This window comes from Cimex lectularius, unplaced genomic scaffold (genome assembly GCF_000648675.2).
Source record: "Cimex lectularius strain Harlan isolate CLEC.00 unplaced genomic scaffold, Clec_2.1 scaffold11, whole genome shotgun sequence".
Taxonomy (NCBI): domain Eukaryota; kingdom Metazoa; phylum Arthropoda; class Insecta; order Hemiptera; family Cimicidae; genus Cimex; species Cimex lectularius.
The window spans coordinates 2,809,686-2,826,068 of NW_019392673.1; the positions used below are offsets into that span (position 1 = coordinate 2,809,686).

A 16,383-nucleotide genomic window follows, 5' to 3' on the forward strand; every position below is an offset into this window, starting at 1 on the left:
TATTATTTTTATTTTTTATTTTTTTGGCGTTATGAACTATGCATGTTAGCCATGTGACAATTCGTATATGTGTGTTCAAATTTGGGGGGGGGGGGTTATTGTGAAAAAAGGGCCAGAGGCGACGGTGGGAATCGAACCCACGACCGCGGCGTGAGTGTCTCTCATGCTAACCACTCGGCTACCGCGGTCCCCAACGGTCTTCAATTCAATGTTTTGAAGGGCCAGCATGTAGTCACTACTTAAACCCTATCGAACATATATGAGATGAGTTGTCAACGAGGGTAAAAAGTCGCCCACTGATGATGGGAGAATTTCCAGGATTTACGAAGGGTGCTGTTGGAGGAATATGAAAATATTCCAAAGTACTACCTTATAAAACCTCATAAAATCGATGCCACGTCAAATGCAAGCGGTAATCAACCCAAGAGGGCGAAATAATCAATACTGAATTGAATATTTCTTCATTGCTTCCATAGAAACATTTGAGGTAAAATTGTTTTACTCAGTTTAATTTTTTATATTGTCATGTCATATTTTTCCTGAAAAATATCCAGTAAACAAAAAAAAATAAACATTATAAAGAGTGCATATATTTAATCACAAAACGAGTTTTTCTACCCCTTTTGCCTCTCAGTGTAGTATGTTTAAAGGGTGATCGAGTATTCGACCATTCTGCTATAGTAAATAGTATTTAAATAGAAAAACATACTTTGGAATGAAACTAAGTTTTTAAGTATAGAAAACGCGTGCGTTTTGGGCTGCAATGCCTGGTTTAAGATAGCTTCGGAGTTAAACTTCAATGATCAGGTCAACCAAGGTGGCCCAGTCCAATAATAAAAACAAGTAGGCGTTTGTCGCGGCTTGCGATTGGAAGTTAAATCGGATTATTAGATCTTACAAAAATAGAAATTCATTAGGAAATAAAAATTGGTCTTGCTTTGACAGTTCAGTGTCCTGCTAAACCATCACGACGGGTAGGTCTTGCAAGTCTTACATGTCTGCATTGCACAACCACAAGAAAAGTGACAAGTCGAAAAATGATAAAAACCGGAATATATATATTTTTTTTCGGGTATGTGATTCATGTGACATCACTGTAAGTGGACTGTTAGGTGCCGTGTAGCACCATGTGTCACTTTTGATTTGGTGAGAACGCACTGTCTCCAATCGCGAAAAGTGGGACATCTATGTCTCCAAATTTATAAGCATGGGTGTAAGTATTTGTAATAAAAAACTGCTACATTTCTAGTTAGGTCAGTTTTCTTCTTGTTTAGTGAAGGATTTTATGCTGCTCCTAAATTATTTACTGTTGTTACAAAAACCTACACATGTTAATATAATACTCCTGCTTGTCCAGGGATCGCAACTTCGAGGATTGATACATTCATGATTTAAAATTTATTTGCTATATATATATANTATAGTTATAGTTTTCAACGAGCAGAACTTCATTGATTACGGCATTGCCATCGCGCAAGGTTGACTTAGGTTGGGACGTTATATATACATACATAAAATAAAACTATATATAATATTTTTAAAAATAACTTTTACATCACGTGAACCAACCATTGATAATGAAGCTTTTCAAATTCCACCTTTTTGGGTTTAGGGCAAAGTGTTACGGATATTGGATCTTCTCGATGCACTTTCATAGCGGCCAATGAGAAGAAAAATATAACATATAGTGCTGATAGTTCTGGCTATATAGATTTCATTTAGAAATCTGGGAAGCAGGAATGCTCGGCTAGAAATTTGCGGACAAAAATGTTACAGAAAATCGAAATATTGTAAATACTGGATTACCACAGATATATTTTATAGGAAAAAAGAAGATTGCATATTCTTAATTGAATCTGATATCATTCGTCGTTTTTATGCTTCTTTTCTCCTCTTCATTGTAGGAGCAAAGTAGTACAAATTTTCAAATTATTTTAGTTTTCAATGTTAGAAGTATCGACCTGTTTTTCACTCGTGAACTCTCTGATCAATGTCTTGAAGAAGAAAGCAAATTCAGTTGTTACTACCCCGTTTTCGACCTATTTAAAGGTCATCATCAGGGCCGATATTAATTTCACATTATGAAAAAGAATTGTTAAATGAATTGTACAAATATGTTTTTTGTAAGGGATTTTTATGCTTGTTTGTTAAGTGTGTATGTTGTCTGCTAATATCACAAAAAATTAATACTCTTACAATCATTCATTTGTTCGTTATCACCATTATCGTTAGAGCAAACAAACTAACTTAAATTACTAAGAGCCAATATACGCAAGAAAAGTGCCACAATTCAAAAAGCGGTAGTTTTTTGGGGTAGTAAAGCTGGATTTTTAAAGTTTTGTGTTTTCACATAAGTATTGGAGAAACAAAATAAAATGTTGATGGATCATGACAGTTTCTATTGCCAACAACCATAGTAGCGTGGACTTAATATATAAAACAAAAAATTAATTATTCTTTCTAAGGTCTTGGTTGAGATAAAAAAAGTCAGTGTCACGAGCGGGATTCGAACCACGTTCGGCTAAATACACCGCTATCGTGGCTTCGATTCATGAGGACACCTCAACCTACAACAGTTCGAAATTTCTCCCTTTTTGCCATTTTCAAGTCACGATAGCTCAAGTGGTAGAGTGGCGGCGTATTTAACCGAGGATCGTGGGTTCGAATCCCGCTCGTGACACTTTTTTTATCTCAACCAAGACCTTAGAAAGAATAATTTATTAATTGAAAGATGTAACTTGGTCAATTGACTACGAAAACGTAAATGGATAAAAGGAGTAAATTTTCATTTGTCTCTCCTGTAAAATTTTCTTTTGTTGAATTGTGTCACTTTTCCCATTGGTGTCGATATGTGAGTTGATATGGGTTTTTAATTAATTATTGTTTTACTAATTGTCATCTTTTATTTATACAGTTTTCTTTTATTTGTTAATCATATTATTTCACTTTTAGGTGTTTTTGTGCGCGTGTTTTTCGTTTTTCCATTTTAAGTTAAGCAGTCTTTCTATCCACTCTCACTCACTCTCTCTCTCTCTCTCTCTCTCTCTCTCTCTCTCTCTCTCTCGGTTTCTTTTCTGTTTTTCGCTCTCTCCATCCCTTTCTCCCCCTTTCTCTATTTCTCTTTCGCGCGCACACATACGCATGCATTTCTAAATATTATCTGACGAACTGGGATGCAAACAAGATAAAGATAAGATATTGTTGAAAGTTACATAAATAATATTGTTATTCTAGCAATAATGGTAGTTGCTGCAAATTTCAAGCATAGTGTGAAAGTTTATAGCAGTAATAACAACGAATTTCTTTTGCAAATTATAAAGTACACATTCATTTTAATGAAATTATAACAATATTTAAATTAAATGTATAAAAAATGATAGAACCATGTTTATTTAACATTTAACGTTTTAACGTTTTTAAGCGATAAAATAATTGAGGGAAGAAAAATTATTTCCATAGTGAAAATCCTCCATTTTTTTATATGTTCGCACCCACCCAACATGAAACACAACTTCGCTGCAACATTACGCCAGTTTTTTATTTATTTCTCTTCAGTCTAAGGAAGGAGTTTGGACAGTGATAATGTTTCAATAAATACTCGCCCCTGATGACGACGCTTAAGCTAGTTGTTGCAAATTGTTTGCTTGTTATGCTGATGTCTAATTAATCCGGCATCATTGCAATACGATAACCATCCAAATCAATTTTGGTTCAGAGGACATGGGTTTATCCGTATGAGACCGGGAGAAACATGTTAATTTCCAACAGCCTTCCGTTCCGCTGAACCATTTCGTAGAATTACCCGAGCATACCTTTAATACAGCAAAAACTAATTATATTTTCTTTTGTACGGTTTTTGTATTTGTAAATCATCAGTGGTTAAAAACTGAAATCTACCTGGAAGGAACGTCCAAAATACAATAAACGTACGCATACTACACAAATAAAAAAAAATGTTTGGATTTTACGTAAAAAAAGTAACCAATCAATTGAGAAATTATTGGACAGGATTATAATTTGAATTGTGACGTTGCGTTAAACAAAGAACCAATAACAAACGGAAAATTAAACCTGTTTTCAACTTTGTCAACTTTCATTTCAACAAATTTACTATTTTTCGTGGTCCGCTTGACCAATTAATATCATTCAATTAATTACGGTTTTTAGTTGAGATAAAACAGTCAGTGTCACGAGCGGGAATCGAACACACGACCACGAGGTCACGATAGCCCAAGTGGTAGAGTAGCGGCGTATCAAGCCGAAGGTAGTGGGTTCGAATCCCGCTCGTGACACTGACTTTTTTATCTACGGTACAATTAAATTAAATTGTCTTAATGACAACGATTTCAATATTAATTTTGCATATTAGTTTGTATTGAATTTTTACGATTTTTGCCGTTTTTTAAAAGGTTGGATAAGTAAGCATAAAAAACGGAAACTCGATCAATTTCTGCGAGAGAACGTTTGATGCTTTTTCTAAAGTGTTGTTTAATGTAGCGGCAAGGATACAAAAGATAATAAATTGTGCGCGCCATGCAAAGTGTGAATAAAAGCCCGAGATAAAAATCGGCTTACCGTTTTTCAGATGCTCAAGCTCTTTCACTTCCTCGTCGGCACCCTGGAAGAAAAAAAAACTATTAAGCAAAATCGTAAAATGATCCAAGACCAGTTGTTTTTGTCTATTTGCTAAAAGTTTTTTATCATCTGGACCCTTTTAACTCCAAATGTCTACCTTAAGATATTTCAATTGGTATATATTTTTGGGGGAAACGTTTTTACCTGAAGGGCAACATTCTTTCATAATCCATTAGATTTCGTGGTCCGATTGGCCAAATAACATCTTTCAATTAATTAATCTTTGTGAAAGGTATTGGTTGAGATAAAAATGTCAGTGTCACGAGCGGGATTCGAACCACATTCGGCTAAATACACCGCGACTCTACCATTTGAGCTATCGTGACTTCGATCCACTCGGATACCAACCTCCCATCTCAACCCAGCCTATCGAATTTTTGAAAAATGGCAAAAAGGAGGGAAAATTTGAAAGGTTGGGTTGAGATAAAAAAGTCAGTGTCCGAGTTGATCGAAGTTACGATAGCTCAAGTGGTAGAGCAGCGGCGTATTTAGCCGAAGGTCGTGGGTTCGAATCCTGCTCGTGACATTGAAATTTTTATCTCAACCAATACCTTTCACAAAGATTAATTAATTGAAAGATGTTATTTGGTCAATCAGACCACGAAATCTAATGGATTTAATAGTGTATAATGTATACATTTGTAAATAAAATTTCTGTTAAAAAAACAGTGCTTCCTTCTGATAACTAAAGAAACTGTGAGTTGAAAGAATATATTTTGAAAATATTTTGGTTTATTCAGTCAGGAAAGGAGTGGTTGAATTAAATCCGCATGAAACGCGCAGATATCACAAACAATTGAAATAATATCTCTCAGAATGGAACAATATTTAGCAGAACAGATTACATCTTATGAAACGGCGGTTAACTATTCCGGTAGGATTACTTTCAATTCATGCTTTTATCGAGCGGGCAGCATAACAGGAAGAACGTTATTGTTTAATTTAATTGCTTTATTCTTAGGCTCACGGCAGAGCTTTCGCAATTTTAATGTTGTCGTTATCAATTTACCCTTGATAATAGAATTTCCATTGAATAATTTTAACGCGTTCCCCATCCGGGAAGAGCTGATATGAAATATCTGTCGCATTCACACGACACACAATGTTGGAGTGGGCGATGTTTGGAATGTGCCAAAATTTCATTTAGAAGTTTTACGCGGCCAAGTTGACGGGTCGTTTTCAAGGGGGAAACACGAAAAATAAAACGACACCGCTTGTGTAAACTCTTTTTTTTATATTTACTTGTAGTACATTACAACTACCTTCAAATAGGTAACATGTAACAATGAGAAAGGAAATATATAAAATATTTATAAACAAGAGTGGAGAAAATACCCATTGATAGTACTCCAATGATACTAACATTTGCCTATTTAAATAATAGTTGTGCCAGTATCATTTTCACTATCATCATCATCACTTTTTAGTATATCTCGCGGTCATCTTTATTTCAATCAGCAACGAGGGCGGATTAGACGGGATGCGATGTTTCTGATATGCTGATTGACACTGTCTGGGGGAGGGGGTTAAATTTCCAGGAACGGATTTCATCTTGAACGAAAGGAATACGTACGTGTAGTTAGGTTCGATAGTATAAAAATAGAGCATCTAGTTTTTTCGTGGGATTAAGGATTGGGCAGTTCGAACACGGCGGATGTTGGAATGCAAGGCTGAATCCCACACTTCCAGTCCCTAAGTCCATATCGCTGAGCTATGGTGTTGTACAGCAGCCTTTTATTTTTGAAAGGTAAATGAGAAGAGAATCTGGGCTATTAATGTGTGTGGAACTTATGGAAAATAAAATTAAGGGAAAAGATATTAGAATTTTTTCTGACAGTCAGGCTAGTCTTAGGTTACTACAAAAAGATTTGTCAGCCTCACGACTGGTGGAGGAAACTGTAGATCTTATCAAAAGGATCTCTTCCAGAGTTGAGAAAAAGGTAACCCTTATTTGGATCGAGCACATAAAGGACACCAAGGCAATGAAAAGGCGGATAGCCTGGCCAAGAAGGTTCTAATACTGCGTTTTTCGGGCCACAACCGGTATTACCACACTCTATGAAGCGAAAGAGAGTATCGACAACTGGGGCATGAAACAATTCCTTAGGGAGTGGAATTTATCCCCCGGACACAGGCAATCGGAAGAGTTTGTTACGGCGATCAAACCAGCAGAATCGAAATGGCTATTCTCTAACTCAAGGAAGGGAATTACGAGGCTGATAGGTACCCTGACGGGCCACTGCCCACTGAGAAGACACCTCTCCGTAATGGGTATTCTACCAAATCCCTTTTGCCGTTTTTGCAAAACAAAAGGGGAAACGGCAAGACACTACCTCGCAGAGTGTGATAGGTATGCTAGGTCTAGATTTGAAATCTTTGAAGGAGAGGACTTCTCCAAATCACTCCCCGAGATTAAATGGTCCAAAATCTTGGGGTTTGTGAACAGGTCCAAGAGGTTTATGCAGGACACGTGAGCCGACCAAGACCGGACCCTTTAGGGATGGGGTACGAGTCTATCCAGGCATTTAACCCCTCGGGTCTTGGTCGCCCTCCCTGCATAATATATATACCAGGTGGTTTATTAAAGAAATAAAATAATACCTCCACCATAAGCTCAAACAAGTAATAAATACAAAAATACATATAATTATTGTTTATAAAAATATTTTTCGCTATTATTATCAACCCTCATCCCACCACCAGGGGAGTTAAGATTAAGATAGTGATATAGCGTACACGAGGTATCTTTATGATGAACTCATTAAATCTACACGCATAATGCTTATCGCACAATTGTGTTGCTCTCTGCGCAGTACAGCCCTTCCTACTTAAATAGATAAACGGGGATAGGGAGATATGGACTAGTTCGTAGCCCTGCTCAGCCACTTGTTTAAAGTCCGTAGAATACAACTTTTAATATGCCAGCATCAACGTAATATGTTTCGATAAAAATCCCAGTTTTGAAAATCCGAAGGGCCTTGAAATCATCATTTCATTTTCAAAAAGACCGTTCCATCAATGAAGTATTAATTATTGTATTAATCTATGCCTTTTTCTAAAATATAGCTTCACCTGCTTAATAAACTCGTCCATTTGGAAACTTTTTGATAACTTGATTTGGCCTCCGGAGGAATACGATCTCTTGAAAATCTGGGAAAGTTTAAGATGCTCCGGGTTAGTTTTAAGTCAAAAACCAGTGCTTCCACGGCTGCCTTACTGTCAGCTAAAAGATCAACCTTCTGAGATCACGCTTTACGCTTGTCTTGTGTTGCTAATATTACATACATTTATCCTTATAAGTTTGCAGGTTTAGTCGGGATCTCCATGTTTGTCCTTTCAATTTCATTTTACACATGTATTTTCTACGTTATTTTTTATTATTTTTAAAGGTGAAGCAACTATTAAAGGATACTTCTATAATTTGTACATTTTTTCCATGGCTTGGTAATTTTAGCATGTCACAACGATAGGATTGTATAAAACATTGGAAGCTATAACGCTATAAACATTCTGGACTTTAAGAAAAGTACTAGACAGAGAAGTTACACCTTGTTTTATTTATAGTTCTACAAAAATTATATATTGAAAATCATGAAAGGCTAGTTAAGAAATTTCGAAAAACCATATGTTTCTACATTTCTTTGCTATTCTTAGTTTCCTAAGGTTTCAAAGTCGATAAAATTCTAAAAATCAAACGATTATAATTATGCTGAAAGTTTAACCAAGGGAGATAAATCGTGAGGCCTAAATTGCGTCGATTGTGGTGTTGAGTGTAAGAAGCTGTTTGACCAGGGATAAATTAGTTTTGGACACGTATAAATCGTGAATCTAACTATTGTAAGATCAACATGTCTAAAAGTCTAGTCAACTCGTTGGAGACTGCGGTGATGGATTATTTGCGGGGCCTAAAAGCCGTCTACCCGGGGCTTTTCATCGATATCGAGACACAATTCGTGATGCTGAACCGAGAGAGGAACAACCGAGTCGCGTTGCTGAGCGGGTCGGGTGCCGGCCATGAGCCTTACGGTGCCGGTTTTGTCGGGGAAAATATGTTGACCGGATACGTCGCCGGGAACGTATTCACAGCCCCTCCGACAGGATACATCGTCACGGCTCTCTCCAACCTGGCCAAACTCAACAAAGGCGGCATCCTGGTGATCATACTTAATTACACCGGCGACATGCTGAATTTCGGGCTGGCCATAGAAAACGCGAGAAATAAAGGGATTCAGGTCGAGTCCGTTTTGGTAGCGGACGACAGCGGACACATGGACACTGACATCAAAACAGGTTTCGTCGGGCGTAGAGGGTTGTGCGGTGGGGTGTTGATGATCAAAATCCTCGGTGCCATGTCCACCGCCGGCCGACTGCTGAAGGAGCTGGTCGTCGAAGGGAGGTGCATCAGCTGTCGCATGTGCTCATTCGGTCTGGCAATCAAGCCTTGCTACCTGCCATGTTCCGCGGAACCTCTCTGGACCATCGACGACGACCAGATCGAAATCGGCGTCGGCGTCCACGGTGAGGCCGGACTCGCACTCATCAACTTTTGCACGACCGCGGAATTGGTGAGGATTCTAGTGGCGCAGATGCTGAAGATCTTCGTCGGCCGCCCGGGCGATAGCATTGTCGCTTTGATCAACGACCTCGGGACCTGTATCGACCTGGAGCTGTTCACTTTTTCCGCCGAGCTCAAAAGGCAGTTGACCGCTCTTCAGATTAACATCGTACGACTTTACACCGGGAAATTTCTTTCCTCTCTAGACACTAAAGGCGTCCAGGTTTGCATGCTCAACGTGACGGGTCGAGATGACTGGATAAAATTCTTAGATCTCGAGACGGAAGCGTTCGCTTGGCCGGTCACCCGTCTAAGCCGGTTGAACGAGAGGTTCCCCATGAGGCTGACCCAGCTCGAGATCGACAGGAACTTTCCTCAACTCGAAGGGCTCGAGCTCAATCAACGAGAAGGCAACATATTCAAGAGTACAATCCTAGCCGTGGCGAGAGCTCTGAGGAACGAAGAGCAGAAGTTGAACCTGCTAGACAAAAGAGGAGGAGACGGGGATTGCGGGACGGCTCTCAGGCAGTTAGCGGAAGGGTTCGAAAAGGCGATCAACACCCTACCGGTAACGAAAGTGGCAATGACCTTCCTCACTTTATCGAAGATCGCTGAGACGTACATGAGCGGGACGTCCGGAGCCCTCTATTCGCTCATGTTCCTAGGAGCGGCCAAGAACGCGAGCAGTTGGTCCGCATTGTGGACTGGCGCCCTGGAGATGGTGAGAAAGTACTCGATCGCCGAACTCGGCTACAGGACCATGCTCGACGCGCTCATCCCGGCCTGTCTCGCCTTCGAGGCGAGCACGAAAGAGTTCGGCGAAAAGAACTGGGACAAATCGCTCAAGTTCGCCCTGGACAAGGCGATCGAAGGTTGCGGGAAGACGGCTACGATGAAGGCGAGGGTGGGCAGAGCGTGCTACGTCGATCCCTCGCGCATCCAAGACGTCGACCCCGGCGCGTACGGCGTCGTCGTGTGGCTCACCGCGATATTCAAGAACCTGGTCAAACAGGAAGGCGAGGACACCCAATGCCCGATCTAGTGTCCTATGGGCCTCATCTCACTCACGTCAAACACTCATGGAAGATTTTTGAAATAAAATTCTTTCAAGCAATTTTGTTAACTCTCATCAAACTAGGAAAGCAAAGAATCGAACAACAACGACAAAACACGGAACTTTATCTTAAGAAACATCAACGAAATATTGATCAATGTCCTTTTTAATTTCCTTCGAGTTTAGAAGGGCGAAACCGTTGGAAATGGTCCGAGGCACCATCTTCGGCGAGGGTCTGTCATCTATTGACTCCCCAGCGGGACAGTTGACTGTCTCTTATAGTATTAAGTTTCTCTTTTTCTCGGTCTATCAATTATTTGCTAATTAATTTTGACAATGAAAGATCGTGAATGTAATTATTTTACATTATTCAAGCCAACATAAACATAAATTTTTAAATTGTAAGGTAGTTTAGGTGTAGTTTACTCGGCTCATGATTATTATACGGCTTGAGTTGTTTAAGCGATGATTTATGTTGTTCTGGAAACAATGCCTTGGTTTATCAACTTTTGTTACCAAAAATAGGTACAAATTCGATATCTTATTTTAAAAAAAATGTCAAAAAATGTAATATTAGAATAAAAAACAGTTAAAACGATTGGATAGTGAAAACAAATAAAGAATTTATACTAGTCTAGTGGATTATGGTTGTGGTCAGAAAAACAAATAGTGCTTTTGTACCAACGCCGAGCTTTCGAGGATACATGTTTTCTTCTTCACTTCTACATCAGTATGACTGTAATGATGTTGAAAGGCCAAGAGCTGCATTATCACGGGTGTTCAGAGCGATAAGAGTCAGGGGGGATAGGTGGATGTTGGCCTACACTGTTATGCGATTTAACTCCCTGGCTATTTTCTGTGGTGCCATTTAAAAAACTGTATCTATTCCAATCACAACCTCAGTTGAAGAACTGCTGTAAAGGATAGACAATGCTTGTCAATAAGAGTAAAGACTGGTCGATCACATGTAAGAGATTTTATTCCAGGGCGACAACGTGATTTGAACAATACAAATTAAGAATGACCCTTGTCGTCTGTTCTTCAGCGATTCTTTGTTTCTTCCAGCAAGGGTCGAATAAAAAAACACTTTCAGATAAAATAAAAGACAGGATTGAAGGTTTTATTAGTTCTATTTGGAAGGAATTCGATGGCATTCTTCCGTGGAAATAAATCGTCTGGAAAGGAGCTTCCTCGATCGACGATTCTTGTTCTCGGAACCGGATCTTCCAGGCACGGGGTTAAGATTAAAATATTCCTTTCTCTTTGTCCCTAATGGTATTTTGACATGGGGTAAACTGTGTAGAGTTAAAAAGTTTACTTACATTTTTACTTCCAGATTCTGAAACAGAAAAGAAAAATAAATTAGTCTAATTTGTTTTTATTTTATTATTTGACAAAAAATTATATATTATGAATGTTTCGTTCAAAATTATGTACATAATTATATAGAGATAGGGAGATGCGGTCTGGTGTGGCGTAAGTTTTAGAAAAATATTTTCTTTATCGTGCCAACGTTTCGATCTTTATTGAGATCATCTTCAGGGCCTGGGATTTATAAACATTGTTTAAATTTTACAAATACAAGTAGGATGTGAAAAATCATTGAATAATCATCGGCTAACGGTCACTAAATGCCACACATTATGTACATATATGCAGATACATGTACATTATATGTATACATCTCTCTCTCTCTCACACACACACACTGATTGTAAAAAAATCCGGTTTGTGCCACCTGAAAGAACGTTAAATTGGCTGGAAGGAAACCTGTTTACATTGCAGAATTGATGAAAAATTCTGCACGAAAAATTTAGAAAAATGTTGAAATTAGGATTTTTTTTAATGTTGGATTTGTAACCGTTAATAACTACAAACTCCTGGAGCTTTGCAAAATCCGCTCAATAGTTCCACACTCAATAAGCTTCCAGCGGTATGTGGCCAACTCTCACCATATCTATAAAGAGAACTCGTTCCCGTGCGAACTAAAAACCCGAACATCTTTCTGAGATGTTGTAAAAAGAGGTCCAGGAGCTGGTTCCGGGCCCTGAGTTTCATTGAATCTTTTTCAGGCTCCTGGAGGAAATGGAAACATTTCGGACTTGTCTTATCAATTGCTTATCTCATTTTGCATAATGCTGCGGTTTCGTAGAGCCTGATGATGGATGAATCTATCATCTTTCTTATCTGCAGACCCAGGTTGACTCTGCCCTGACTTTCCAGTGTCATGCCCTCTTTCTCTGAAACCCCGAAAAACCCTTCTTATTGTAGAGTAATTTACACTCAGTCTCATGACGACTGGCTGTATCCTTCTTCGAATAATGTGATGTCACCGATACTGTCATACTCACTCAAATACCTTAAGCCGGGAACACACTTACCCGATGCTACGCCATGCGACGATACCCGATGCTACCCGACGCAAATCCAAACTCCGATTTTCCATAAGGTTGCATTACCCCCGTGCACATCTACCCGATGCTACCCGACGCAAATCCAAACTCCGATTTTCTATAAGATTGTATTACCCCCGTGCACATCTACCCGATGCTATGCCACGCTAACTTACCCGATGCTCTGCGATCCCCACTGTCCAGATTTTCGTCGGGTCGCATCGAGTACAGTCGAAGACAAAAGAAGCGGACACTCATATTTTTATTCAAACTACATGCATTAATGTCGTTATTTCAATTACAACTTCCTATTTTAATGTAAACCAAATTAAACGAGATAAAAAATTCGTAAGTGTTTATGAACATTGTTTAATTATAATGGTTAGGAGTAACTATATTTAAAACAATTAAGTTTAACAAACAATTTATTAGATGGTTGTGTTCATAAAATTTAACTAACAATTTATTACAAGGTTTTGTTCAAAATAGTGCATTATGAACAAAAGATGCGTTTCGATTGTGATATTGATTATTGTGATAAACGCTGTGGACTGTACGCGACGTGTGCTTGCTTCGGATAGATGTGCACACCCCACCAAAACGTGGCAAGGCGTCGGGTAGCGTCGCCTGGCATAGCATCGGGTAAGTGTGTTCCCAGCTTTACTGAAGCCATTGAAAAAGATTTCAGAATAAGAATAATATCAAATAAAATCAAACGGTTTTGTAGATTATATATGTTTCCCATTGGGGGTCGCAATGTCATCAGAAGGACACTGAGGTTCTTTAACGTGCGCACGTGGCACATGGCCTTCCTTCCTCTAGTAATGTCATGACCCTGACACTGTCTTACTGAAGCCATTGAAAAAGATTTAAGAATAAGAATCAAATGAAATCAAATAAGGAAAAAAATTAACTTAAAGCGATCTTTAAGCCTAGCAGAACGAAAGGGCATAATGCTCCTTTTTGTGCAAATTGGATAAAGCAGTACAGAAGTAAACACAGAAAGTAAACAAAGCATTATTTTCTGTTTATTTTGACTACAATAGCTCCTAATTACCTGTAAGTAATGTACAAAGATAATGGATTTAATTTTAAATTAAATAAATTGAGTAGTGCGTTAAATTTGTACATCAGTGTATTACTCAAACAACAAGGTTTTAAGCTGGTGCTGTAAATTTTGCTCTCTAATGAAAAACAAAACGGTGTTTTCACCTATACTTTTATTTTTCCAATTTTCATGCCATAATTATCGTATATTTAATGTAAAATATGTTCATATATATACGTATTAATTCAAATACATGCCCAGTGGACTACCAGTTACGCAAATTGGGGTGGATCAGGCGTGATTACTTACAGCTGAATGGACTAATCTACCGTATGGGCCAACAGTTTCTAATATATTTCGCATTGTTTTATCATTATTAATTACGATAATTGCTAACTTTCAACAACGTCTCTATGTCATGTTTATTGTTTCTCCTGGGGGATTCAAGTGAAATTGTTTATCTAATTGTTCATGTTTATTACAGATGTGTCAAAGTCGCTTTTTGATTTCAATAGAACAGGTTTTGTTGCGACATCAATAAAATTTACTGTTACTGTCAGTGTTGCCTTCAAGTTCCTTAGTAAAGAAACATCGAAATATTCGATCAACGTTATGTATACTCAAAGTACAGTATATATATATATATTAATATATACTTTCCATGAGATCTAGGTGTAAAGATTAATACTTGACTTAAAATGTAAATAAAACAAAAATAACTTGGTATTTACTTTGTAAATATTTATTTTACACTCTTGATATTAAAATAAGTCCGTAAAATTTCATCCTTTCCAGAGCCGACTTGTCGAGTGAATTGATTGGTTTTGTTAAATTGTTTTCTTTGATTAAATATAATATTTGAGTTTAAAAAAATTGATTAAAAGTATGATTTTAAGTCGAGAAATTCTCTCCTGGACAGATGCTTTGCCAAGTCTATATCCGCGAACTTCTTCTCATGGCGATGACGAGTCACAAACTTGAGATATGACTTATTACGACCGCAAGGCCGAGCCAGCGCGAGCAAAAACTTGTCTTTCCGTTTCAACGGTGTGAGGTGTGACAAACTTTTGACCACACGTCGTGAAAGCAAGGCTTTACATAGCCCAACTCTTAGATGCGCGGTTTAGGGCCACCGGAAGTTTCGTTTGACGAGAAGGTTGGTTGGTAGTCAACTCCAAACAGTCCGAACATAAGAATGAGTTCTAAGTCATCGGAAGGATTCGCGGAAATAGTCTAATTTCAGTATGTTCCGGAGCAGATCCTCTATTATTGGAGAGGCATCGAGTAGAAAGGCAGCTATTCGCTAATCAGCATCTCGTATGAACACTTGAACAATGGAGGGATGTTCTTGACAAATGGGTGTCGGTGAACCTACAGGAACTAGGCTATTCTCGTGAAGCCTTCTGAGGATTTCCACAACCAAACCGTCACCCGTTGTGCAGAACATCCCTCCATTGTTCAAGTGTCCAACGATATACGAGATGCAGATTTGCGAATAGCTGCCTTTCTACTCGGTGCCTCTCCAATCTTGTATAGATACTTGAACAATGGAGGGATGTTCTTCACAGCGGGTGTCGGTTTGGTTGTAGAAATCGGAAGACCGTTTGTGGAGAAGAGATAGCGAATGCTTTGCTTTATGTGCCTACACGAGTCACAGCTTTTCGAAGTTATTTATGGTATGAGGTGAAACCAATGTATATGTACCGAACCGATTACCATACGGAATGGCTCTTTGAAAGCACTGAGGTACATTGAGGAAGTTCTTCTGGAAGCTGTTGTTCCATTCGCTCCATTTATTCGGGGACAACTTCGTGTTAATAGACGATAATGCGCGACCGTATGTAGTTATCTAGTTATCATCCATTACTTGGAGGATGTACATGATCACAATGTATTATGATCAAAATTGGGTCGACGGTTTTCCTGGCATGAATCCTAAAGAATACTAATGGAGCGTAATAAGGTGAGGGTTTAGACACATTTCATCACCTTTAACAAGCATTGAACAAATTCAAACCGTTCTTGATGAAAAATGGGATTCTGTTTGTCAAGACGAAATACGATCACTTTAAGGCTCTCCGTAAGGCCAAAGAAGGTATCGCGTTATCAAGACTAAAATTAAGTAACAAATTGTTAGTTATATTTTCTATTTTCTGGCGTTTTGGTCAATTTTCTTCGAAAACTATCATAATTAAATTATTTTTATTAAAACTCATGAATTTCTGATATCGTTTGATTTGGTTTACATTAAAATAATTATGTTGTAATTGATATAACGATAAAAATATATATAGATGGGATTAAACAACATAATACGAATGTCCGTTTTTCTCATATTTGAGTTCATATTAAAAGCTGTCGATTAAAAAGCGGGAGAATGCACGAGGCAGAAATCTTACTTAATATTTTAAATCTGCATGACTACTCAGGGTAGGCCTAATCCAGGCTTATTTTTACATTTATAAAATCGGTGGTGATCGCAACGACTCGAAGCTGTTTACCTATGGGTTACCAAATTTCAAAATATAAAATCCTAGTCCTTTCTCAGTTCGATATTTACACTCTTATTATATTTTTAACATCTGCGTACGGAGTAAAAAACCTAATTCAGAATCCTAGTTTAGATCTTTTTTTATTTCTGACCAGCGTGGGCAGGATGATTTAGGATTTTTCGCGAGGCAGAAAGTTTTATAGTTCA

General features: G+C 38.2%; 2 protein-coding genes across 3 annotated transcripts in view; one reads left to right on the top strand and one right to left on the bottom strand.

The window, feature by feature from the left end:
- LOC106668311 overlaps positions 1-16,383 on the bottom strand; it is a 222,177-nt gene that overhangs the window by 57,857 nt on the left and 147,937 nt on the right. For both annotated transcript variants that reach the window (XM_014396936.2, XM_014396935.2), the window contains exons 3-4: positions 11,567-11,583; positions 4,576-4,618 (exon numbers count right to left, since the gene is read on the bottom strand). In XM_014396936.2, coding sequence (XP_014252422.1) covers positions 4,576-4,618; positions 11,567-11,583 — 60 coding nt within the window. The remainder of the gene's footprint in view (positions 1-4,575; positions 4,619-11,566; positions 11,584-16,383) is intronic.
- Positions 8,253-10,304, top strand: LOC112126379 (PTS-dependent dihydroxyacetone kinase 1, dihydroxyacetone-binding subunit DhaK-like). The gene has a single exon (XM_024225358.1). The coding sequence runs from the start codon at positions 8,484-8,486 to the stop codon at positions 10,230-10,232; it is 1,749 nt and encodes a 582-aa protein (XP_024081126.1). The 5' UTR covers positions 8,253-8,483; the 3' UTR covers positions 10,233-10,304.